Genomic DNA, 25,389 nt, shown 5'->3' with positions numbered 1-25,389 from the left:
GTTAAAGTTGGATTAATTAAGCTAAAAAAAAATAATTATATACACCTCAAAACGTGAGGTAATCAGTTATAAATAATTATATACACCTTAAAAGTTGGGTTAATCAATCTAAAAAAAACAATTATATACACCTTAAAACGTGAGGTAATAAGGCTTATAAATAATTATATACACCTTAAAAGTTGGGTTAATCAAGCTAAAAATACAATAATATACACCTCAAAACGTGAGGTAATCAAGCTTTTAAATAATTATATACACCTTAAAAGTTGGGTTAATCAAGCTAAAAAAAACAAGTATATACATCTCAAAACGTGAGGTAATCAAGCTTATAAATAATTATATACACCTTAAAAGTTGGGTTAATCAAGCTAAAAATACAATAATATACACCTCAAAACGTGAGGTAATCAAGCTTTTAAATAATTATATACACCTTAAAAGTTGGGTTAATCAAGCTAAAAAAAACAAGTATATACATCTCAAAACGTGAGGTAATCAAGCTTATAAATAATTATATACACCTTAAAAGTTGGGTTAATCAAGCTAAAAAAAACAAGTATATACATCTCAAAACGTGAGGTAATCAAGCTTATAAATAATTATATACACCTTAAAAGTTGGGTTAATCAAGCTAAAAATACAATAATATACACCTCAAAACGTGAGGTAATCAAGCTTTTAAATAATTATATACACCTTAAAAGTTGGGTTAATCAAGCTAAAAAAAACAAGTATATACATCTCAAAACGTGAGGTAATCAAGCTTATAAATAATTATATACACCTTAAAAGTTGGGTTAATCAAGCTAAAACAAACAAGTATATACACCTCAAAACGTGAGGTAATCAAGCTCACATATAATTATATACACCTCCAAAATTAACAGCGTTTAGTTTAACTTGGGCTTCTCTCAAATGCGATTTAAAAAAAAAACTTTTTGGAAGCACAATTGAAAGGTCTCAAAGTGTAAAAATTAACGACACAATATAAGGTTATTGTATTAATCAATTTCCAACCAATAAGATTTTATCGAATAACATGGGCAGCCAATAGACAGAGACCTTTTACGAACCAAGGTTCTATGTGCTTTATTAAAGGAAGCGCCATTTTTATGCTTTGTTCAAATTCAAGGAAGGAATAGGATTAGTGGGAAGAGCATTTTTAACTGTCGTTTCTAAAACAACCGAGTCGCTGGAAACAAAGATGGCGGACATTAAGACGGAGGACTCGAGTGAGGCAGCTGCGCAGGAGGAAACAAATACATCCAAAGCAGTGAAGGTCGAAGAGAAGGTGGTCGATGGAGAGAGTACAGCGGCAGATGGCGACGCCGATCCAAAGGATAACGGGTACGAAAATCTGAGGGCAAAACGGCGTTGTTAGTCACAAATGGCCGAGCGTGTTCGGGGCCTACGCACTGGGCCTCAACCACCATCGGATTTCACCCGTTTGTGGTTTCATGCGGACGTGATGGGTCAAGTGGCGTCTTCCTGTGTCCACCTACCTTTTATATAAGAAATGAATGTTTGACGAGTCTAGTTATTGTGCGTCCACGGTGTTGTAAAGCTAGGCCGCACGCCGTGCCTGTGGTAAAGCACGACGTGTACAGTATGCACGAAAACCGCGCCATTGCTCCGTCTCCCTCACAAAGCGATGCGAAGTTTTTATTTGAATCTGAAATACGAATGTGGACAATGTGGCGGCTTTTACTTTTAAAGACGTCGCTGGGTCGTCGAGAACTTGTGTGGAATAAAGCGGGATCGGGTTCACATCGGTGAACCAACACGACCAGGTGCCTCGATTACCTGTAACGGCGTGCACTTTTAACCGGATGAAATGAATCGCTTGCGACTCTCAGCCCGTGAAATCCAGGGAATTTCCCTCCAATTGGGACTAAAGAGTCAGAGTTTTCTAAACTTCCGAAACTCACCGAGTAAATGTATGTTTTAATATCTTGACGTCCTGTTTAGGGCAAGACCTTCCAGGTGGTGGTGGTGGTGGTGGTTAGACCTAAGACCTAGTCACTAGTGGTAACGTTCGAAACCACGTCGAGTTTTGGGTCCACTTTGAACACCAACAGGTGAACGTTCTGTTGTTCTTCCCTGGGATGAACGCAAGCCGGACATTGATGAATTACCTGCCCGTGAAACACCGAACTGACGGTTTATACCTGGGTGGGTTGGGAATCGAACCCAGGCGAGCGTGCGCACCTGTAGGCCAACCTACAATCAAAGATTTGATTTCCCGTCGTATTGTCAATCAATTGGGCGGCCACGTGATCAAAAGTACGTTTTGGATATGCTTCAGGATCACTGAATACCGAGTGAGTTTGCGCACACTCGCCATTTTCGGGAGTTCAAATGGGAGGTGACTCGACTGCCATTGGTGATTCCTCACCTTTAACTTTAAGAGATGGGACCAAAGCAACATACAGCACGATATTTCAAAACGTGGACGGATTATGACAGAACCTGGTGGAAGAGATGGTCAGGTGACAAGAACGAGCCGATTCGATTTTGCTTCAGGTCCGGATCCAGATTCGGCCAAACGGTGGGATACAAAATGCAAACTGTTCAGCTTGGAGCATTTGTGCGCTCTTCTGAGTGCCGTTCTATTTAGCACACCTGGAACGAAGTTCAGGTGAGCTTATGGCTTATGCGATGGCGCGTTGTCCGTCCTTCCGTCCGTAAACACTTGAAACTTCTTCTCCGAAACTGCTGATGGGATTGTCACCAAATTTGGCACAAATTATATTTGGTGTGTTGTGACTAAAGTTTGTTATGGGATGGGCTCCCCATCCCCCAGATAATCCAGTACAAAATCCTCCTCTTGACCTACAAAGCCCTCCATAACCTGGCCCCATCCTACCTGGCTGACCTCTCCAGACACACTCCCACGCCCACCCGCAACCTCCGCTCTGCTGGTACCAACCTCCTGACCGACCCCCCCCCCCCCCCCCCATCCAGACCAAATTCAGATCCTGGGGGGACAGGGCCTTCTCCATCGCTGCTCACACTCTCTGGAACTCACTACCTCACACCATCAGAGACTCCTCCTCACTCACCACATTCAAAACATCACTCAAGACCCACCTGTTCAGCACTGCATTCAACATTCAACCCACAGCATTTAACCCCTGACTATCCCTTCTCCTTCCTTTTACTTTGATTATTTACCTATTGATTTTTGTCTTTTTGCACTTGTTTTTTGTACTCTGTCAAAGCGCCTTTGGGCTTCTTGAAAAGCGCTATATAAAATAAATGTATTATTATTATTATTATTTTAAAAAATCGGGTTTAACGGGGTTTAACGGGGTCAAAGTGGATCCAGGTTTGACCCCCCAAAATAGGAATTTGCTTTTTCCGCTGAAAGTACACACCCTATTTCGATGAAACTTTACCACAACCTTCAGAAACTTTACCACAACCTTCAGCACCCATGATCTACCAAAGTTTGTTCATGGCATTACAAAAATCTGCCCCACGGGGGGGGAGGGGGGAGATTGCCCCCCAAAATAGGTATTTGCTTTCGTCTCAGAAACTGCGCACACAATTTCGATGAAACTTCACCACCCGTGATGTACAAAAGTTTGTTCACGGTGTTAAAAAAAAATGTGCCCTTTTGGGGGTTGTCCCCCCCAAAATAGGTATTTGCTTTCTTCTCAGAAACTCCACACAATTTCGATGAAACTTGACCACAACCTTCGACACCCGTGACGTACCAAAGTTGGTTCAGGGCATTAAAAATAATCTGCCCCACTAGGGGTCTACGGGGGTGGGGAGGGTTGCCCCCCAAAATTGGTGATTGCTTTCGTCTCAGAAACTGCGCACACAATTTCGATGAAACTTCACCACCCGTGATGTACAAAAGTTTGTTCACGGTGTTAAAAAAAAATGTGCCCTTTTGGGGGTTGTCCCCCCCAAAATAGGTATTTGCTTTCTTCTCAGAAACTCCACACAATTTCGATGAAACTTGACCACAACCTTCGACACCCGTGACGTACCAAAGTTGGTTCAGGGCATTAAAAATAATCTGCCCCACTAGGGGCCTACGGGGGTGGGGAGGGTTGCCCCCCAAAATTGGTGATTGCTTTCTTCTCAGAAACTACGCACGCAATTTCGATTAAACTTCACCACAACCTTCAGCACCCATGATGTACCAATGTTTGTTCAAGGCATTAGAAAAATTTGGCTCTTCTGCGGTAAATGGGGTTGGGGGGAGGAGCGGGGTTGCCCCCCAAAATAGGTATTCTTTTATTTGTTTGTTTAAAGTTTTATGATTATGTTGATATGATTCTACATGCTGCGCCGTCTTCGAGCAATTACTGAAATTGGTTTAAAATTCCTTTAGTCGGTGGAGGATACTGCTTATTCAACCAGGTGAGGGCCAGGGGTATTGCCCCTATTTTTTTTTAAATACTGTGTATTTTTACGCTCAGCTCAAAGTGCCTTGCTAAATTCATTTGCAAATCTCCGGCCTTTAATCACTTCGGCATGATCACCAGACTTTGAATTAATTGCGGATTAATCGCCAGACAAGGATCTGACAAATCATAATGAACCGTCAGACTAGACAGTGACAGTTCATGGAGAGACCTCATTCAGGTCGCCCAAAGGTTACGCCTCTTTATGAGGATCATTATCTTAGTACCCTAACCAGACGGAACCACTTTTCAAAACCATGTTCGCTCTAGAATGACCTTTTAAAGAGGAAGCAGTAGTCAAATTTGAACGCAGACAGGTCAGAACAGGCTTCACGCCGGTGGTTTTATGTCCACTACTTCACATCCCTCGAAGCTCTAAGCCCTAAGGTAACATGATCAACAACAGCCGCATGCAAGGGGAAACCAAACGTCACAACTGCACGATGAGCCGTTAGTGCCAAATTATTTTCACCGACTCGTCTATATTGTGCCTGGACGTCAACGATGGACTTGCAAGAGTATTTTGCCATTTGGTAGTTGCTTCGGTCGGACAGAACTGATCCTGATGGTTGTTTGGTCTGGCATTCAAGTTGGCTGAAGAACTCATCTTGTCATCGTTTGGACATTTTCTATATCCTATGCCTGATCTTGTCTTTAATGTATATCGTATCCCTTCTGGCCTTTGCCGGGTTGGGATCCTAGGATCCTGGGTTCGAATCCTGCTCGATCGCTCGATTAACACCAGGGGGGTTGACTCAGCCTGTCATCCTTCCGAGGTCGGCAAATTGAGTACCTGTTCACTGGTAATTCCCTGTGTGTCGCAAGAGGCGACTAACAGGGCTGGCGGCAGGAAGGGCATCCGGCCATAAAACATTGCTTCAAAAAGGGGACCACGGTGCCCGAAAAAGGCCAACCCCTGCTCTGCGGGGAAAAATGGCCTCCAAAGGTGGTATCCCTTCTGGCCCATCAGAAAGGTCCCAACTTCATATTTGCAGGTGACAACGCCTATCCACACTGTGCACATTTTGTCCATGCTGCACTTCATGAACACAACGTCACTCACATGGACCGACTGGCCTGCACAATATCCGGACTTCGATCCGATTGAACCTCCTTGGGACCACCTTTGCAAGCATTAGAGGACCCTCCCTCCCTCCCGCCCGCCATGCGAGCGTACCCTTCTCAGTTTATTGGAGCTCGAGCCAAAGAACGTGCTGGAGTTTGTGCACCTTTTCTCATCATCATCATCTCATCTATGTCGTTCAATAAGGCTAAAAGAGTAAGCCCACCCAAGGTACGTGCTCATCTGCTGGCCTTGGGTGGCCAACTAAGGGGTTAGACCAGAGGTGTAACCAGGTTTGGAACCTCTACTTAGGCCCAAAAACTGTTAAATTCCACTTTTGGAGTTTCGGTGACGTACTCGTTTGCTCCAGTATAGTATGATTTCTGGTTGCCCTCCACCCACTGTCTTTTGAAGAACTGAAAGTGGCCCTGATCGAACAAGTGAATCCTCTTGGATTGCGCTGAGGTTCGGGCATGGAATTTCGAGCCTCGATCATGGTTCGAGCCTCGATCTTGTATACAAAAATAATAATAATAATAATAAGAACCTTGGGCCGAATCTCGCGCTTCACCAGTGCGCGTGCGCGAATTTACGTCACGTCGGCAGCGAGAAGGGGTTCCCCAACACGAACCAATCAGGAACTGCCACGTCACACTTATATGATCTCAGAATTCCTGTGACAGGAATTCGCGTTACACTGGCTGGAAGTCATTCGCTAGAGGCGCTTCCTCAGCGCCAATAATGAGAAAACATCCCACAGCTAGAGCTGCTCAGCTGCAGCTGTATCATTTGATTTGGTCGATGATAGGATGTGTAAAAGCAGACGCTTTTATTTGGATCATTGGTGAGTGCAGACGCTAAGCCATTTGTGCCAATGTAAACTTGTTTTTTGATAAGTTTAGACTGGTCTCTATACCAGATTAGCACGCTCATTTCAGACAACCATGTGCTTATGGAGTGTACAGAATATGAGCATGTTTGAACCTACCAAGCCATCAGTGATGGTAAAACGATACAAGACCAAACTCTCGCTGTATAGGTTGTGACGAGTTTTTGTGAGCAGTACAAATGTCCATTCAATTATTCTTTCAGGAGGTTCAACAGGAGGACAACAACCTTCCATTTATGTTCTGTACCTTGAAGTTGTGTATAAATTAGTCTTGCTTTGTGTATATACCTGTATTACACTTGTGCTGTGATTTATTGTCCTGCAATGATGTTCCTCAGCAAGAAAAAGGCTGAGAACTGGCGCGATGATCATCGCGATCGCGCTTCTCGCTTGCGGCGTGGCCGGTTTCAACCATACTCCCGAGGAACTCGTGGCGGTGGTGTTGCTGGTGGAGGCGGTGCTGGTGCTGGTGCTGGTTCTGCTGCTACTGCTGCTGCTGCTGTTGGTGGTGGTGGTGGGAGCGGTGGTGGTGGTGGTGGTGTGCGCGGAAGTAGTGACACGGCCTCTGAGCGTCGCCATGGCAACCGGGTTTTCATCAGCAATGTGCCATATGAGATGCGATGGCAGGTCATCAAGGATTTGATGAGAGACAAAGGTGATGAGAAACGGAAGTTTTTGTTGTCAAGCTAACTTTACCATTATGGTGAACAACTGCAGGATGCAGCAAGTTCATGCTTGGGCACACCTCAATTATCTCTCCCCCCACCCCCCCCCCCCACCCCCCCACCCCCCACCCCCCTTCAATTTATTCTTTCCATTCTGTCATTCGTCCATTAATTAATTATAGCTGTGATTCAGTGACAAGTGCATCCAAATCAGTTCATTTCAAAAAAAAAAAAAAAAAGAATTAATTTATTCCACGAATGACAGTAAGGTTTGGTGTTGTGCATTTGAAGATTTCTTTTTCTTTGAAACCACTCAAACATTACGTACGCTCCCCTCCTCTTATCAAAATATATGTTGGGACCACAACTTGCCGGATACTGACCATCATGAATAGATTGGTACTTAAATGGGTAATGGGTATGAGCAAAACTTTTTCTTATCTCTTATATATTGTCTTTCTATGGTTACACACACAGACACACACACAGACACACACACGGACACACAAGACACACACACACAGACACACACACAGACACACACAAGACTCACACACACACAAGACACACACACACACAAGACACACACACACACAAGACACACACACACACAAGACACACACACACACGGACACACACACACACACACACACAGACACACACACAGACACACACACAGACACACACACAGACACACACACAGACACACACACAGACACACACACAGACACACAAGACACACAAGACACACAAGACACACAAGACACACACACAAAACACATACACGGCACGAGACACATGCACATGCGCGAGACACCCGCACATGCACATGCACATGCACATGCGCGAGACGCCCGCACATGCACATGCGCGAGACGCCCGCACATGCACATGCGCGAGACTCCCGCACATGCACACGCACGAGACACACATGCACACGCACGAGACACACGCACATGCACATGCACGAGACACACGCACATGCACACGCACATGCACGAGACACACGCACATGCACACACACACGAGACACATGCACATGCACACACACACGAGACACATGCACACGCACGAGACACATGCACATGCACATGCACATGCACACGCACGAGACACATGCACACACACGAGACACATGCACACACACGAGACACATGCACACACACGAGACACATGCACATGCACGAGAAACGCACATGCACGAGACACGCACATGCACATGCACGAGACACATGCACGAGACACACGCACATGCACGAGACACACGCACATGCACGAGACACACGCACATGCACGAGACACACGCACATGCACGAGACACACGCACATGCACGAGACACACGCACATGCACGAGACACACGCACATGCACGAGACACACGCACATGCACGAGACACACGCACATGCACGAGACACACGCACATGCACGAGACACACGCACATGCACGAGACTCACATGCACACGCACGAGACACACGCAAGGGACACATGCACATGCACACACACGGGACACATGCACACACACGAGACACACGCACATGCACACACACATGCACACGCACGAGACACATGCACATGCAAGAGACACATGCACATGCACGAGACACATGCACGAGACACACGCACATGCACATGCATGAGACACATGCACATGCACGAGACACACGCACATGCACATGCACGAGACACATGCACATGCACGAGACACACGCACATGCACATGCACGAGACACACGCACATGCACATGCACGAGACACATGCACGAGACTCCAGCACACGCACATGCACGAGACTCCTGCACATGCACGAGACTCCTGCACATGCACGAGACTCCTGCACATGCACGAGACTCCTGCACATGCACGAGACACACATGCACACGCACGAGACACACATGCACACGCACGAGACACACGCAAGGGACACATGCACACGCACGGGACACATGCACACGCACGAGACACACACATGCAAGAGACACATGCACATGCACATGCACGAGACACACGCACATGCACACGCACGAGACACACGCACATGCACGAGACACACGCACATGCACATGCACGAGACACACGCACATGCACATGCACATGCACACGCACGAGACACATGCACATGCACATGCACACGCACGAGACACATGCACACACACGAGACACATGCACACACACGAGACACATGCACACACACGAGACACATGCACATGCACGAGAAACGCACATGCACGAGACACGCACATGCACATGCACGAGACACATGCACGAGACACACGCACATGCACGAGACACACGCACATGCACGAGACACACGCACATGCACGAGACACACGCACATGCACGAGACACACGCACATGCACGAGACACACGCACATGCACGAGACACACGCACATGCACGAGACACACGCACATGCACGAGACACACGCACATGCACGAGACACACGCACATGCACGAGACACACGCACATGCACGAGACTCCTGCACATGCACGAGACACACATGCACACGCACGAGACACACGCAAGGGACACATGCACATGCACACACACGGGACACATGCACACACACGAGACACACGCACATGCACACACACATGCACACGCACGAGACACATGCACATGCAAGAGACACATGCACATGCACGAGACACATGCACGAGACACACGCACATGCACATGCATGAGACACATGCACATGCACGAGACACACGCACATGCACATGCACGAGACACATGCACATGCACGAGACACATGCACATGCACGAGACACACGCACATGCACATGCACGAGACACATGCACGAGACTCCAGCACACGCACATGCACGAGACTCCTGCACATGCACGAGACTCCTGCACATGCACGAGACTCCTGCACATGCACGAGACTCCTGCACATGCACGAGACACACATGCACACGCACGAGACACACATGCACACGCACGAGACACACGCAAGGGACACATGCACACGCACGGGACACATGCACACGCACGAGACACACACATGCAAGAGACACATGCACATGCACATGCACGAGACACACGCACATGCACACGCACGAGACACACGCACATGCACGAGACACACGCACATGCACATGCACGAGACACACGCACATGCACATGCACATGCACATGCACGAGACACATGCACATGCACGATGCACATGCACGAGACACATGCACATGCACGAGACACATGCACATGCACGAGACACATGCACATGCACGAGACACATGCACATGCACATGCACGAGACACGTGCACATGCACGAGACACATGCACATGCACATGCACGAGAGACATGCACATGCACGAGACACATGCACATGCACGAGACACATGCACATGCACGCGACACATGCACATGCACGAGACACATGCACATGCACGAGACACATGCACATGCACGAGACACATGCACATGCACGAGACACATGCACATGCACGAGACACATGCACATGCACGAGACATGCACATGCACGAGACATGCACATGCACGAGACACACGCACGAGAGACACGCACATGCACTAGACACAAGCACACGCACATGCACGAGACACACGCACATGCACGAGACACACGCACATGCACGAGACACACGCACATGCACGAGACACACGCACATGCACGAGACACACGCACATGCACGAGACACACGCACATGCACGAGACACACGCACATGCACGAGACACACGCACATGCACGAGACACACGCACATGCACGAGACACACGCACATGCACGAGACACACGCACATGCACGAGACACACGCACATGCACGAGACACACGCACATGCACGAGACACACGCACATGCACGAGACACACGCACATGCACGAGACACACGCACATGCACGAGACACACGCACATGCACGAGACACACGCACATGCACGAGACACACGCACATGCACGAGACACACGCACATGCACGAGACACACGCACATGCACGAGACACACGCACATGCACGAGACACACGCACATGCACGAGACACACGCAAATGCACGTGACACACGCACGAGACACGCACACGCACGAGACACGCACACGCACGAGACACACGCACACGCACGAGACACACGCACATGCACGAGGCACACGCACATGCACGAGGCACACGCACATGCACGAGGCACACGCACATGCACGAGACACACGCACATGCACGAGACACACGCACATGCACGAGACACACGCACATGCACGAGACACACGCACATGCACGAGACACACGCACATGCACGAGACACACGCACATGCACGAGACACACGCACATGCACGAGACACACGCACATGCACGAGACACACGCACATGCACGAGACACACGGACACGCACGAGACACACGCACGAGACACGTACACACACGAGACACACGCGCACACACGAGACACACGCCACACGCACGAGACACACGCACATGCATGAGACACATGCACGAGACACACACACGCACGCACACACATACACAAGGCACACACACGCACACACATACACAAGGCACACATGCACACACACACGACCGACGCACAGGACACGCACAAGACCGACGCACAAGACACACAACTATAATAAAGCAAACAAAGCAAGTAAAGACAACGTTGGAAAAAAAAAAAAAAAAGACATCCACACCATAGCAAAATCTTTCTGGTCACTTACACACCTCAGACTTGCACACCCTTACAAACCAAGTTTTGTAAAATGCTGCTTAAATATTCTTGTTTGTCAATCTGCTAAAATTTGAGTTTTTATTGTTTTTAGCTCACCTGGACTTTAGTCTGATTCTTTAGTGATTATGTTAGTATGATTCTATGTGCTGCCCTGTCTTCTGGCAACCATTGAAATTTGTTTAAAATACCGTGATACTGTTTAAAATACCTTTAGCTGGTATGGTACACTGGCTGCTTTGTTCTACCAGGTAAGTGCCCAGGGGTATTGGCCCTATTTTCATATACTGTATATAGGTAGAAAATAGATTCCGAATAGAAAATAGAGGTAGAAAAAAGAAAATTAATTCGTGATTAATTTTGAAGAAGATTGCAGAATATACCAAAAGTCAAGAGTTTGGCTTGCCACTTGAGATGGATTGTTATCAAGGTTTGCCATTGTTAAAACAATCGCCGTGTTTTTCTTTGTTTGTATTTGTGCATACTGCCACTGCTAGTTAAAACTTTTTTGTTTTTATTTTTCATGAAATAAGTATTCCACTAATACATTAATGGGGGAATGGAGACAACTCCACATGCCTGCATATATAGTATAAGAATTATGAGGGCAGCATTTAGGGGAATGAATAATGAATTCATTCATTCATTCATTCATTTAGGGGCTTTTGTGAAAAGGCATTAGAGGCACGTCTGCATTGGTTGGAGCCTGTGCTCAGGAAGGAGGAGGAGGAGGAGGAGTGGGGGTGGGGGGTGTCTTAAGGCAGGAATTTGATATGTATGTGCGTTTGGCAGGAGGAGAAAGGGGGGGTTTGGGTGATCGGGTGGGGGGGGAAGGGGAGAAAGGTCTCAGAAAATAACAAAAGATGGCTTTATTTCAGACAATTCTGCTCAATAAAATGATGTTCGTTTTTGCTCCAAGATGTAATTATTGACAAAAAGGAAAGCACAATCAGAAGAAGAAATGAATTTTTTTTCTTTTTTTCCCAGCTATTTGACATACGCAGTACCAACATTCCTCTTCTCACCTCATTTCTCTTACCTAACATAACATGTAGATAGCCCTTACTTGTGTCGTTTTTTTGGTGCTCAAGGCTGGGGAGATTGTGTATTTTAAGCCTCCCTGACGAGCTCGCTGTAGGGCGGAGGCATTATTTTTTGGGTTGTCCGTCTGTGCGTCCATGATAGGTTTTCGTTACCCCGATAACTGGAGAACGCTCAAGGAATCTAAGTCAAACTTGGTACAAGTATGTCTAATAATTTATCGATGAACTGATTAGATTATGGGGTCAAGCAATCAAAGGTCAGAGGTCCCGGTGATGGGACCCGGTGATGGGATTTTGACTAAACTTGCTATAAGTATATATTATAATGCAAAGAGGAACAGGTTAGATTTCGGCATCAAGAGGTCATAGGTCAGAGTCTGTAATGGGTTTTCATTTCTGTGATAACTTAATAATGGCAGAAGGGATCCAAGTAAAACTTGGGACAAGTATGTCTAATAATGTAAAGATAAATGGATTATATTATGGGGTCGATAGGTCAATGGTCAGAGGTCCCGTTCTGTAATAATTCTGTTACTGCGCTAACTTGTGAACCAGTGATGGGATTTTGACCAAACTTGGTACAAGTACATATTATGATGCAAAGACAGATTTTGGCGTCTGAGGTCATGCCAGGTAGAAATGTGATACTTGAGAACAGCTGAAGGGATTTCAATCAAATTTGGTAAAAGTATGAATAATGATGTAACGTGTGCGGAGGCATATCGGTCGATGTTGCGATGTCGAAGAGTGCCATTTTGATGAAATGTATTGCCTCTAAATATCATGCAAATCGATCATAGATGTTGCACCAAGATTGTGGCGAGTTGGCAAAAACATGAAAGCGATACACAAATAGTGTCCACTCATTACTGGTCCTGGCTTTGAGCCTTTCTCTGGCTATTTATATATTTATATTTGTCTCTTTGGAGAGCCACAACTTCGGCTGAATGAAGTGTTGGTGCATGGTGTTTTTTGAATGTCCACTTGTATCGGTGTTTATTGAATGTAATGCTTCCTCCTGTGGCATTTAATGTCTCAGGCTGGCAAGGAGTGCTGGCCTTGAGCCAGGGCTAGTTTTGTTTGCCCATGGTCTGTAAATTTCTCCTTCTGTGTGCTGAACCACGAGTGGAGTGTTGTCAACAGGCCTCATGGGAATCCTGTGCTTGATGAAAGCAATATTTTTCAAGGTTGAAAAGAAGTTCTATTGTGTTCATCCTCTTGGTCATTTGGAGCAGTGGACGTGCGAGCCATGGCACCTTGAAGCTGCACGATGCGATGACTTTGTTTGCTTGCTATACTCGACCTCCTCGCCAGAATTTGATGCGGTGTTCCGAAAGCCTGGACTGGATTGCTTACATTATCTAGCTGAAATGTGGCACGGTGGTCACGTTGCCACAGGCTGTTTTCATGCTTGCGATGTTGGTTGTTTTCTCGAGTTGCAGTAGCTTTCTGATTGGTGAAAATGTCAAACTTTTGGCAATGCACGGTTCGACGATAGCCAGTGAAGCCTCATCCTGCTGTTCAACTGATACACATCCACTGTTTGACATTTTGGTTGCTTGTTAATTGCAAGGGCAACCTCAAGCTTGGAAACTTTGTTTCAACATTGCTTCTAATGCTGACATGAGTGCTACCAACTCTGAAGGCTCTTTATTTTTTATTTTTTTAAATCTTTTGGTATTTGCTGAAATTGATAGTAAAATAAGGTGACGAGACCAATGCTTTTCAAGGCTCCACAGCCTGTTGTTTGGCTAGTTGTTGCTGCTTTGCCTTCAAATGGCTGTGTTGTCTCCAGGTGCTGCAGCAAGGTGCTACAGCCAATGTACCTGAATTGAGCTTAGAGCTGGACACTGTTGTTACGCACAGCTTATCGATGTGTGTGTCTTGGTTCTTTTCCGGTTTGTTCCCTGTTGGATCTGGTTACTAGTGGGTGAGGTAACTTACGTGGAGCTCTTTGTGGATGCGGAAGGGAAATCAATGGTAAGTGGTGCTACTGCTTTGAGGGTTTTGCACTCAAACGCAGTGTTTTTACATTGCATTTCGTTTGTCAAATTTACTTGCTTTAATGCTTGGTGTTTGTTCGTGTTAGCCTGGATTAGGGGATTTACAGCTAGTTAATTTTGCCTGCAGTGTGGCTGCCCCCATCGGGTTGACAGTGCTGTGTATCGTAGCCAAGTTAACCAAGTGACTGGCTTATTTTGCTGGCCGGATGCATCACGTGTCCATAAAATACTTTGTCATCTAAATTCGAAAGACATTTGCTGATGTCTTTCTAAAGTGACACAATGATGCTGATTAACCTCCTCACCTGTCCTTTTACTTTGCTCCAAAAGCTGTGTCTGCTGTCGAGCCAGTAATTTGGAATAGTTAATCTGATAGTCTGATCATATGAAACAGAGCATGATTTGTAATTCTGATTATGCACCATGTGCATTCCACTCCTCTCTCAATTGGTTGTTGGGCTATAGGTAGTAAGGCAGTAACTAGGAATGTGTCACTGTTGTAGGAAGTTTGAGTTTGATAAAGTTGTTGTGTGGATTATGTCTTGTCAATTTTACATAAGAAAAGGCAGGATTTGATTTTGTAGGCAAGCGTGTACAGTGAGTGCATCATTGGTGAATCTCGATTTGTTGTTTATTTGGAAATTAGGCTTTTGTTGATGTTGATGTTGTTTATATTGTGTACAGCCATGCATTTATTTAGCCACAATCCCACATCTAATTTGATTTTCTTCCTTTCATGTTTGTCGCGTTTGGCGGGGATTCATCAGGGCTGTGGGTAAGTTCTTCTTCTCCAAGCTGTTTTGGCCGCATGATCATTTTTTTCGCACGGCTCTCTCCACGAGGTCAGCTCCTATAACCGCATGGTTTGTTTCCTTTCAGCGTTGTCGAGTTCAAAGATTCAGAGCATATGAGCAAAGCCGTTGAGGTGATGAATAAGTACGACTTGCATGGCAGAGCCCTCAGTTTGAAAGAGGTAAGGTGAAAAAGTTGTTTTGGTTGTTTTTGGCCGAGGTTAGTGTTCAGGGCATTGGCCCTCGCCTGGGAATGTTCCTAGTGTTGATTATTGAGGTGGTGGTGCTTATTTGCATATTAGCAAAGCTGATTCCTGCTCAGCTGAGATTAAATGGTTACTTTTTTGTGTTGATTTGTTTGACATTTCTATTCATCTTTGCCCTTAAATAATGGAATAAAGCAGGGTAGTGAATGGGGGTATTAATGAATTGTTGTGAAAGGATCTTCTTCGCAGGTTATGTGATGGGCTATACAAAAACGTATCGAATAAGAATCGGCACAAATTGCATTTATGATTAGTGTCAATCCAACCTGCATATTGTGATGCAGTTTCCTCGGTAATAAAATGTTTTTTTTTGGAGGCCATTTGGCACATCAAAGCTTGCACTTGTGTTGTCAACCTATGGTTGTTTGTCCGTGCTCTATATTTTGATTGGTGAGCAAGCAAGGAAGCAAAGCAGCACGTACCATTTTTAGGTCATCTCATCTCTATTCTCGAAGAGATGAACTTATCGAATAGGCCCTGATATCTAGATGTCTGTCCGCCCATCCGTCATCCCAGGAGGCTTTTTGCTATAATTGTTATTTTTCCTTAGCGACCCCTAGTATAGGTAACTTGCCTATTCTCCTTACCATACTACTCCTAAGTGTCAAGAAAAATTCAAAAATGAACACTTCCATGTACAAGATTCTTCTCTCGGCTCCTCGCTCCGATGTCCTGGGGCGGGGAGAGAATGGCTTCCGAAAAACACACAGCGCTACCTTATTGACAATTTACCATCATCAATTCACAATCCCATCTACATGACGACATCCCCAGTGGATGTCACCTGCTCCAGCTGTCAGCGGAGTCCATATATCAAATTTAGAAACTACCTATCCAATTTCACGGGTTACCTGCCCAACACACAGTACATGTCAAGTTGCACCGCACCGAGTGGATCATTCCCAAACTCATACATGTCAACAACAACCATTACATTTCCTGCAAGGCAATGGCTTCATTCCTTCCACACTGCAGGTGTAGCCTTCAACTCGGCAGCAGGGAGGTCCTGCACAAACAAGATGGTGGGGGTGCTTCATGTTGTGGCTCCCACAGTCCCAAAACAAGTCACTCGACTTTAAGACTTCACCGCCCCGCCTCCCCTCCCCCAATCAATATCCCATCACCTACCTACCCTGCATCATGGCCTGCGAACACATTAAACAAACACTCAAAAACAAAACAATTCTTTATTCACCACGCACATCACATTTTAACCCTTTCCATCCAATCCACATGCTTGGCTCTTATGGCTCCTCTTCCCGTCTCCCATACCAATACCCCCAAACGCAAAGCATGGCGAGTCGTGACAATGGGGAAAGGTAAGTTTGACAAAAATCAAATTATCACTGGGGAGCACAGCACGTTCATTACCAGCAGCACCGGCTGTAGCCGATCTCCTCAGGTCTGCCATGCCAATTACACCCAGGGCTCTCTTTCCACCAAACTGAGAGCCCATAAATCACAGCAGAACATCTGTGGGAGGTCATGCGGCTCTCACCAGCCTTTCCCAATCATTTCCTCACATTCCACAGATGGTCCAATGGTTGTCCGGTGGGCTGAACTCATACCCAGTCCATGCGGTTCGACCCGCTACCATAGATCAGTACAGAATGGCAGGTCACAACATGCTGGCTGTCCCAGACCCTCGGGGAGAGGCTGCCAAGACCGTATGCCTGGCAGGTCGCCACATCAGACATTTTCTGGTCGTCAGTGGTGTCACCACCAAACCGCGGCCCGCAACACCTCCCCCTTGTGGTCCTCATAGTCAATAGTGCAATATAACATGTGCCCAGAAGGAACCACCTCGGACCCCCCTAGAGGTCTCAACCCCCTCCAATCTCACTGGCCTGAGACACTCGCTCGGACGGCTCCCCTATGAACAAGGGACGCCAATCTCCACCAGACACCCCGTGGGGCCGAGGTCGTGCCACACAAGCCTTGGTCGGACCCCACGTCCAAATCCTGCCAGTGCAACTCCCCAGCTGCCTGGCACAACCCAATTTCCGAAGGAGGCAATCTCCCACGAGGCTAGCTCCCTTAACCCCACCTGGTCCAGATCCTGCAACCTGGGAACCACCTTTGTTTTTTTTTTTTTTTTTGTATACAAGATCGAGGCTCATGAAAGAGCTAACATTCATCACACAAAAAGTCAAACCGACACATAAAACACAAAATAAGGGGGGCGGTAGACAAGATGGGGAGAGATTAATGACTCGCAGCTCCTAACTGCACGAACAAGCATGTTTCAAAACCAAATGTCTCAAACTGACACCGACTCACAATGGCCCGTCTCTTTCTAACACCACACTTTCTACCATTTCGCTTTTTCCTTACCCGCTGCTCCGTGGACGCTAGTAAACACCCCATGCGCAGCGGGTCGATGACCCCAGATGGAGAGTCTTGTTGGGGAACTTTTAACTGAACCCTAAAAAGAAAATTCTCAAGACGAGACTCAGACTCAAAGAACTCACTCGTCTATTCAAGCCAAGGTTTATTCCGAATTTAGAGAGAACTTGTTACACAAAATATAACCGAGATATGACGCGTCGCTTGGTTGAAGACTTCTTCCTTCTCTTCTCTCCTCTCTCGTCCAGCTCTGCTCTTCTCTCGGAGCATTCTCCTTAAGTAGACCTCTTACTTTGATGTAGTGGGATTAGAATGTAGAGGTCAACGCAGAACTTGGTGACTCTATCTTCTTGGCACCAAAAGCCCATCTGGTTTCTATTCTACAGTCACTAAAAGCTTTACATAAGATACTATCGCAGACAAAGGAGAAGAAACCATGGTCTTATCCCCTATATGTCAACCTACTCTGACCTGCACAATCTCACTACTTGATTAATGCATCCACCCTGGGCTTGAGTCAACACTCAGTGCTGAGGCTCTCCACTTGAGGGCACAAACTATTTACAGATGTCACCTTATCGCTTCGGTTCCATTCCCAAGGCCTTGCTCACGCTGCGAGCCTTAAAAGCACATTCTGGTTAGTAAATACTAATTTAACAATGGGCCAAAACTTGCCTTTCCATATCCTTTGCAATTCTTCCATAGTCTGCACCGACACGGTCCGTCCCAAACACCCCGGGAACCAACACTACTTCGGCCGACTCCAGCTCACTCATGGCGACGGACATTGCCTTGCTCTCCAGCGCAGGCCTGGAACCACACACCAGCGGCCCGACCTCTCTCGCATCATGTGGGTTCGGGTTTGCCCCCCACTCCACACCTTGCAGGCACCGACACCTGGCTCACCAGGTCAGGTTCAACAGCGTGCACGTTCCTCGGAGCTGGCACCGCATTGCACACTGTCATCCCTGGGGTCGTCAGAAGAACCCCCACATTGTCAAACCGTATGCCTATGAGTGCTGTGCCGCAAACTACGGATGTTGTGTCGCACACCACAGAGGCTAACATATCCACTCTAAAAGATCTAGCCTGCTCGTCGCATGGATGATCTCGGTCCACCGGAGCAAAGTGACATTTACCCCGGCACAATGTTCGTCCAGGCCATTTTTCCTTTTCAAGCATCTTCCCGCTGTGCCCCCATTTTCCTTGCCATCAATTCGTGTTCTCAATTCATTCTTTATTTCTTACATTTTCTTTCAAATCTTCACCCTCAAATCAGTCTGAATGTCAATAATTTAATTCTTTATTCATTCATTATTTTCACCAAATTTACCCTCAATGCATTCACTATTTTCATTCATGTCTCCCCTTATTTGTTCACTCATTTTATTCATATCGCCACTCATTTCTCCCATGAATTTTTTGAACATGTCTTGGAGGGTCATAGCACCCGCTTCCTGCGTCGCCGGCTTTGATACCGTTTGGCGAGGGAGCACGGCTCACTCCAGGAATGTGGGAAGTTCCGAACCTAATCGCCTCACGAGCCCCCAACCCGGCTCGCTTCCCTTGTCCTCACTGCTTCCTCGCACCACCAATTCTCGCACATTTGCCATACTTGTGCAGAGGCTTTCTCCCCGTGCGGGCTTAAACGATTCTAGATAATCTATATCAGGGGTCGGCAACCTTAGGCACGCGTGCCACCATTGGCACGCGGCAGCGCAATCATTGGCACACTGGCGAAAGCAGTGCCCTCTCCGCTGCATGCCAAATCACTTCTTGAACAGCCATTGGCTGTTGTGCGTGTTGCACTATAATAGTATTCCGGTGTGATTGTGCAGGGTGATGAGGTAGATGGATCAGAGCAGAGTCACCATTCCAATTCCAAATTCTTTCACTGGAATAATAAATCAAAGATGCACAACATGAGATGCCGGCCTGGCGCATTCAAACACAATATTCGCGGCAACAGGATGTGCTGTAAGAACAGTGGTGTTGTTCACAGCAGATGGTCTGAGGCTGCATCTCCACTCATTATTATTATTCGGACTGGTTTCTGAGTTTTAATATTAATCTCATCATTATTCTGAATTGTATAATAATCGTAGATATAAAATAGGAGATGTAGGCTTGGTGCCTTCCGATACGCCGTTCATGGCAACCTGAGGTGCTGTAAGAGCAACTGTTGTTAACATCCGGTGGTCAGCGGTTGCATCTCCACTCTTTATCATTCAGGCTGCCTTCTGCGTTTTAATATTAATCTCGTCATTATTTTGAGTTTTTTTATGGGGTGGTAGTAATGAAAATGGGGGTAGTAGTTTTTCTCGTAACACGCGGCCTGTCTTATTTAGTTTGATTGACGGTACGGCCTCCCGCTCACATTTACCACAGGAATTGCAGTGAAGCGGTTCAGGTTCGGTAAAAAAAAACACCTTTAGAGGCCATTTTTCCCCACAAGCGGGGGTTGGCCTTTTTCGGGGACCGTGGTTGTTGTTGTTTTTTGGTCCCCTTTTTGAAGCAATGTTTTACGGCCGGATGCCCTTCCTGCCGCCAACCCTGTTTGTCGCCTTTTTACGACACACAGGGAATTACCAGTGAACTGGTACTCAAGGTTCGGTAGATGTTCGGTAAATGTTTCTTTAAAATGTTGTTGCAATGCATATGGCCTATATGGATGGAATAAAATTCCATGTCTGTTGGAAATATTTTTTTGATGTGGTGTCATAATTAAACTTAATGTTGAACTTAATGTTGATATGGCACACGAATTAACAAGAACATTTCAAACTGGCACTTCATGTCAAAAAGGTTGCCGACCCCTGATCTATATTATAATAGCCGTAGATGATTCTGTCTGTCTGTCTGTTGGGCGTCTGTCCGGGGTGTGGCTTACTCGGTTTGCAGAGTAGCTCCAACCATAGCTCCACCCATTCTGGGAGTGGCTGCATATAATTATAAACAAATATCCACCATTTTATTAACTCGCATAGCTTTGAGGCCTGTTTTGTAGGCCCGTGGTGTCTTGCTCTCTCTCCGTTTTATTTCAAATCAAATTCGATATATCATTTCATTTTTCACAGTCGCTAACATCGTTTTAGACTCGGTTGAAAAAAAACGGGAAGAAAATCCAATGAAAGTTGCCGTTTATAGAACGAAATGAATTCTCAAATGCCTGTAACTTCAAGGCCATTGAGTCTCTCTCACGCCTTTATCTCCAGTCTAACTCACCATATGATTTCATTTTTATCGATGGTTTTGGACTCAGTGTCAGCAATAATTGAGAACATTCCACACACGCGGGAAAATGCAGAGATGTATTTTTAAAAATCGCGTCATGGTGTATCATACACCGCCCAACATGCCACCGACGGCAACGTGTCGATATATATAGAAAATTCGCTTTTGCTTTTCCGTTAAGATATATTACTTTTTCGTTTGATGACAGTCGTCACAAAACGTCAACAATGATGCCGACATATATTTCTTCGTTTTTATTTCATTCAACATTATTAGCCGGAAGTAAAATATGTTTCAGGAAATTACCGAGAGATATTTCTTCGTTTTTTTTATTAGTTATGTGCGCATACACTTTAAATAGGTTTATTTGAAATCTTTAATTTTCCACAATATAATTTACTTGCCATTTACCATTTGATGATTACGAGACACTTCCTCTTGAGGATCGCGACAATTCATGCGCTGCGTGGAAACTTCTATTTCCAAAATGAATGAGACGATCGATGAAGAACGCAGACTTGAACAGGATGCAGCAAGAAAACGAATGAGACGGGCGAACGAGTCCATCGACGAACGTCAATGCAAACTTGCGGGGTCACCCGTGGGAATCCCACGGGCATGGATGTGTGTGACATTTCGACATATTGAGTTAGATGCTGCACATTCATTTTTACAAAATGGTTACTGGCAAGTCATCAGATCCAGAAATGGTGTAATGAACACAATTTATTTACGCGCAAGCAAGAAAGCAAGACGGCCCGATTTCCGATTCCGACGGGCGAGACGGGCCGATTTGGAGCAAGAAAAAGAACGAGACGGGAGAGAAACGAGACTGGGAAAGCCGATTGGAGAGGAGTGTGAGGAGCGATTGGAGAGGCGAGTGAGGAGCGATTGGAGAGGCGAGTGAGGAGCGATTGGAGGGGCGATTGGAGGGGCGATTGGAGAGGCGAGTGAGGGGCGATTGGAGAGGCGAGTGAGGGGCGATTGGAGAGGCGAGTGAGGGGCGATTGGAGAGGCGAGTGAGGGGCGATTGGAGAGGCGAGTGAGGGGCGATTGGAGAGGCGAGTGAGGGGCGATTGGAGAGGCGAGTGAGGGGCGATTGGAGAGGCGAGTGAGGGGCGATTGGAGAGGCGAGTGAGGGGCGATTGGAGAGGAGTGAGGGGCGATTGGAGAGGCGAGTGAGGAGCGATGTGAGGGGCGATTGGAGAGGCGAGTGAGGGGCGATTGGAGAGGCGAGTGAGGGGCGATTGGAGAGGCGAGTGAGGGGCGATTGGAGAGGCGAGTGAGAGGCGAGTGAGGGGCGATTGGAGAGGCGATTGGAGAGGCGAGTGAGGGGCGATTGGAGAGGCGAGTGAGGGGCGATTGGAGAGGCGAGTGAGGGGCGATTTGAGGGGCGATTGGAGAGGCGAGTGCGGGGCGATGTGAGGGGCGATTGGAGAGGCGAGTGAGGGGCGATTGGAGAGGCGAGTGAGGGGCGATTGGAGAGGCGAGTGAGGGGCGATTGGAGAGGCGAGTGGGGGGCGATTGGAGAGGCGAGTGGGGGGCGATTGGAGAGGCGAGTGGGGGGCGATTGGAGAGGCGAGTGAGGGGCGATTGGAGAGGCGAGTGAGGGGCGATTGGAGAGGCGAGTGAGGGGCGATTGGAGAGGCGAGTGAGGGGCGATTGGAGAGGCGAGTGAGGGGCGATTGGAGAGGCGAGTGAGGGGCGATTGGAGAGGCGAGTGAGGGGCGATTGGAGAGGCGAGTGAGGGGCGATTGGAGAGGAGAGTGAGGGGCGATTGGAGAGGAGAGTGAGGGGCGATTGGAGAGGAGAGTGAGGGGCGATTGGAGAGGAGAGTGAGGGGCGATTGGAGAGGAGAGTGAGGGGCGATTGGAGAGGAGAGTGAGGAGCGATTGGAGAGGAGAGTGAGGAGCGATTGGAGAGGAGAGTGAGGAGCGATTGGAGAGGAGAGGAGTGTGAGCGATTGGAGAGGAGAGGAGTGTGAGCGATTGGAGAGGAGAGGAGTGTGAGGGATTGGAGAGGAGAGGAGTGCTAGGTGGAGAGAAGTGAGGGGTCACATATTATGTGAAATAAATAAATTGTGTTCATTACACCATTTCTGGATCTGATGACTTGCCAGTAACCATTTTGTAAAAATGAATGTGCAGCATCTAACTCAATATGTCAATGTCACACACGTCCATGCCCGTGGGATTCCCACGGGTGACCCCACTATATTTCTTCGTTTGTATTTCATTCAACATTATTATCCGGAAGTAAAGGTTCACATGTTCATTTCACGTGTGCAAAAACAAACTCCATTTCACGTGTGCATGGACATGAAACACAGACGGGAAATTGCTTAGAGATATTTCGTTCGAAGCAATTATACACCGCCCAAATAAAATATTTCACCGATACACCGAGCGAATTTCAGCGAATTTCACCGAGTTTCAGGAAATTACCCAGATATATTTCTTCGTTTTTATTTCATTAGTTACTAGCAGAAGTACTCAGCGTTGCCGGGAGGGGGGAAGGGCACGTACACTTTAAACATGTATATACATGTGGGATGTGGGATATATACGTGTGTGTGTGTGTGTGTGTGTGTGTGTGTGTGTGTGTGTGTGTGTGTGTGTGTGTGTGTGTGTGTGTGTGTGTGTGTGTGTGTGTGTGTGTGTGTGTGTGTGTGTGTGTGTGCGCGCGCATGTGTGTATACATATGTGTATGTGTACATGTGTGTGTACGTGTGCGTGTGTGGATGTGTATGTGTGTTTGCGTGTGTGTATGTGTACGTGTGTGTTTGTGTGGGTGTGTGTGTGTGTTTGTGTGGGTGTGTGAATAAGAGAGAGACCGAATTGTGAGATACAGAAATGAAAAAACGAGGTGTGTGTGTGTGTGTGTGTGTGTGTGTTATTGTGTGTTATTGTGTGTGTGTGTGTGTGTGTGTGTGTGTGTGTGTGTGTTATTGTGTGTGTGTGTGTGTGTTATTGTGAAACCATGTGCAGGTGCAGCATCTAACTCAATATGTCGAATGTCACACACGTCCATGCCCGTGGGATTCCCACGGGTGACCCCACTAGTATAGTATAATATTATATATATATATATATATATATAGTATATGTATATGTATATACAGACTTGGCATTTAATATGGAATATTTTTTTTCTGGGGGTGAACTTACTTTTCAAGATGTCTTAGAACCCAAAGTTCATTGGAATTATGTTGAAATTATTCTAGATTTTGTTAATGTGACCTTTAAAAGAAACAAAAACCACATTTGACATTTCGAAACAAATAAATTGATCCTTGAAAGTGATGTAAACTGATATCGAACTCAATTCATGGACAGTACTGTGTTAAACTTCTGTACGTTTTCCAGAAGTATCTCTTTATTTTGCACATTAGCCAAATTTTTTTTAAACAAAAGTTAAATTACGACTGGGAATTATGGACAGTAAAATTACAGTTCAGTACTTCGTGTAACCCCCACGAGCATTCAGGAGAGCACGTACACGTTGAGGCATGCTGTTCACGAGATTTGCCAAGGTTTGGACAGGAATCGCTTGCCATGCAGTGACAATAGCCTGCTGCAATTCACGCACAAAGGTCGGCTGCTGGTCCAAGTGGTCGATTTGACACGTTAATTCTGCCCACAAGTTCTCTATCGGATATATCCGGGGACATGGCAGGCCACTCCATATGCTCTACACCACGGTCAGCAAGAAAGTGTTGGATCATGCGAGCACGATGAGGCCATGCATTGTCATCTTGGAAGACAAAGTTTCCTCGAAAGGCTGCACGAGCAAATGGAAGCAATGTTTCTTCCAGAATGGCCCTGTACTTGAACTGGTTCAGGTTTCCATTCAGAAACCGAAACTCCAGGGTTGGTTTTCCAACCCTCGAGCAGCCCACGTACAGCTGGCCATGGGAAGTACCCGGCATTGCCGGGCGGGGGAAGGGAGGGGAGGAGGAAGGGGAGGGGAGGGGAAGGGGGG

The 25,389-nt window shown here is 46.7% G+C and overlaps 1 protein-coding gene across 2 annotated transcripts in view; it reads left to right on the top strand.

Moving 5' to 3' along the window:
* Positions 1 to 1,088: 1,088 nt before the first annotated feature.
* The window catches only part of LOC137413970 (myelin expression factor 2), a 59,014-nt gene continuing 34,713 nt past the window's right edge, over positions 1,089 to 25,389 (top strand). Inside the window, exons 1-5 of one of the 2 annotated variants that reach the window (XM_068099425.2) lie at positions 1,089 to 1,350; positions 6,715 to 7,031; positions 14,696 to 14,748; positions 15,539 to 15,546; positions 15,651 to 15,744. In XM_068099425.2, the coding sequence (XP_067955526.2) occupies positions 1,208 to 1,350; positions 6,715 to 7,031; positions 14,696 to 14,748; positions 15,539 to 15,546; positions 15,651 to 15,744 (615 nt within the window). In that variant the 5' untranslated portion in view covers positions 1,089 to 1,207. Of the gene's footprint in view, positions 1,351 to 6,714; positions 7,032 to 14,695; positions 14,749 to 15,301; positions 15,547 to 15,650; positions 15,745 to 25,389 lie in introns of those variants that run through there. The other variant, XM_068099424.2, reaches the window with a different exon arrangement.

This window comes from Myxine glutinosa, unplaced genomic scaffold (genome assembly GCF_964187855.1).
Source record: "Myxine glutinosa unplaced genomic scaffold, kmMyxGlut1.1 SCAFFOLD_1674, whole genome shotgun sequence".
Lineage (NCBI taxonomy): Eukaryota > Metazoa > Chordata > Myxini > Myxiniformes > Myxinidae > Myxine > Myxine glutinosa.
This window is presented reverse-complemented; position numbering and strand designations above follow the sequence as displayed.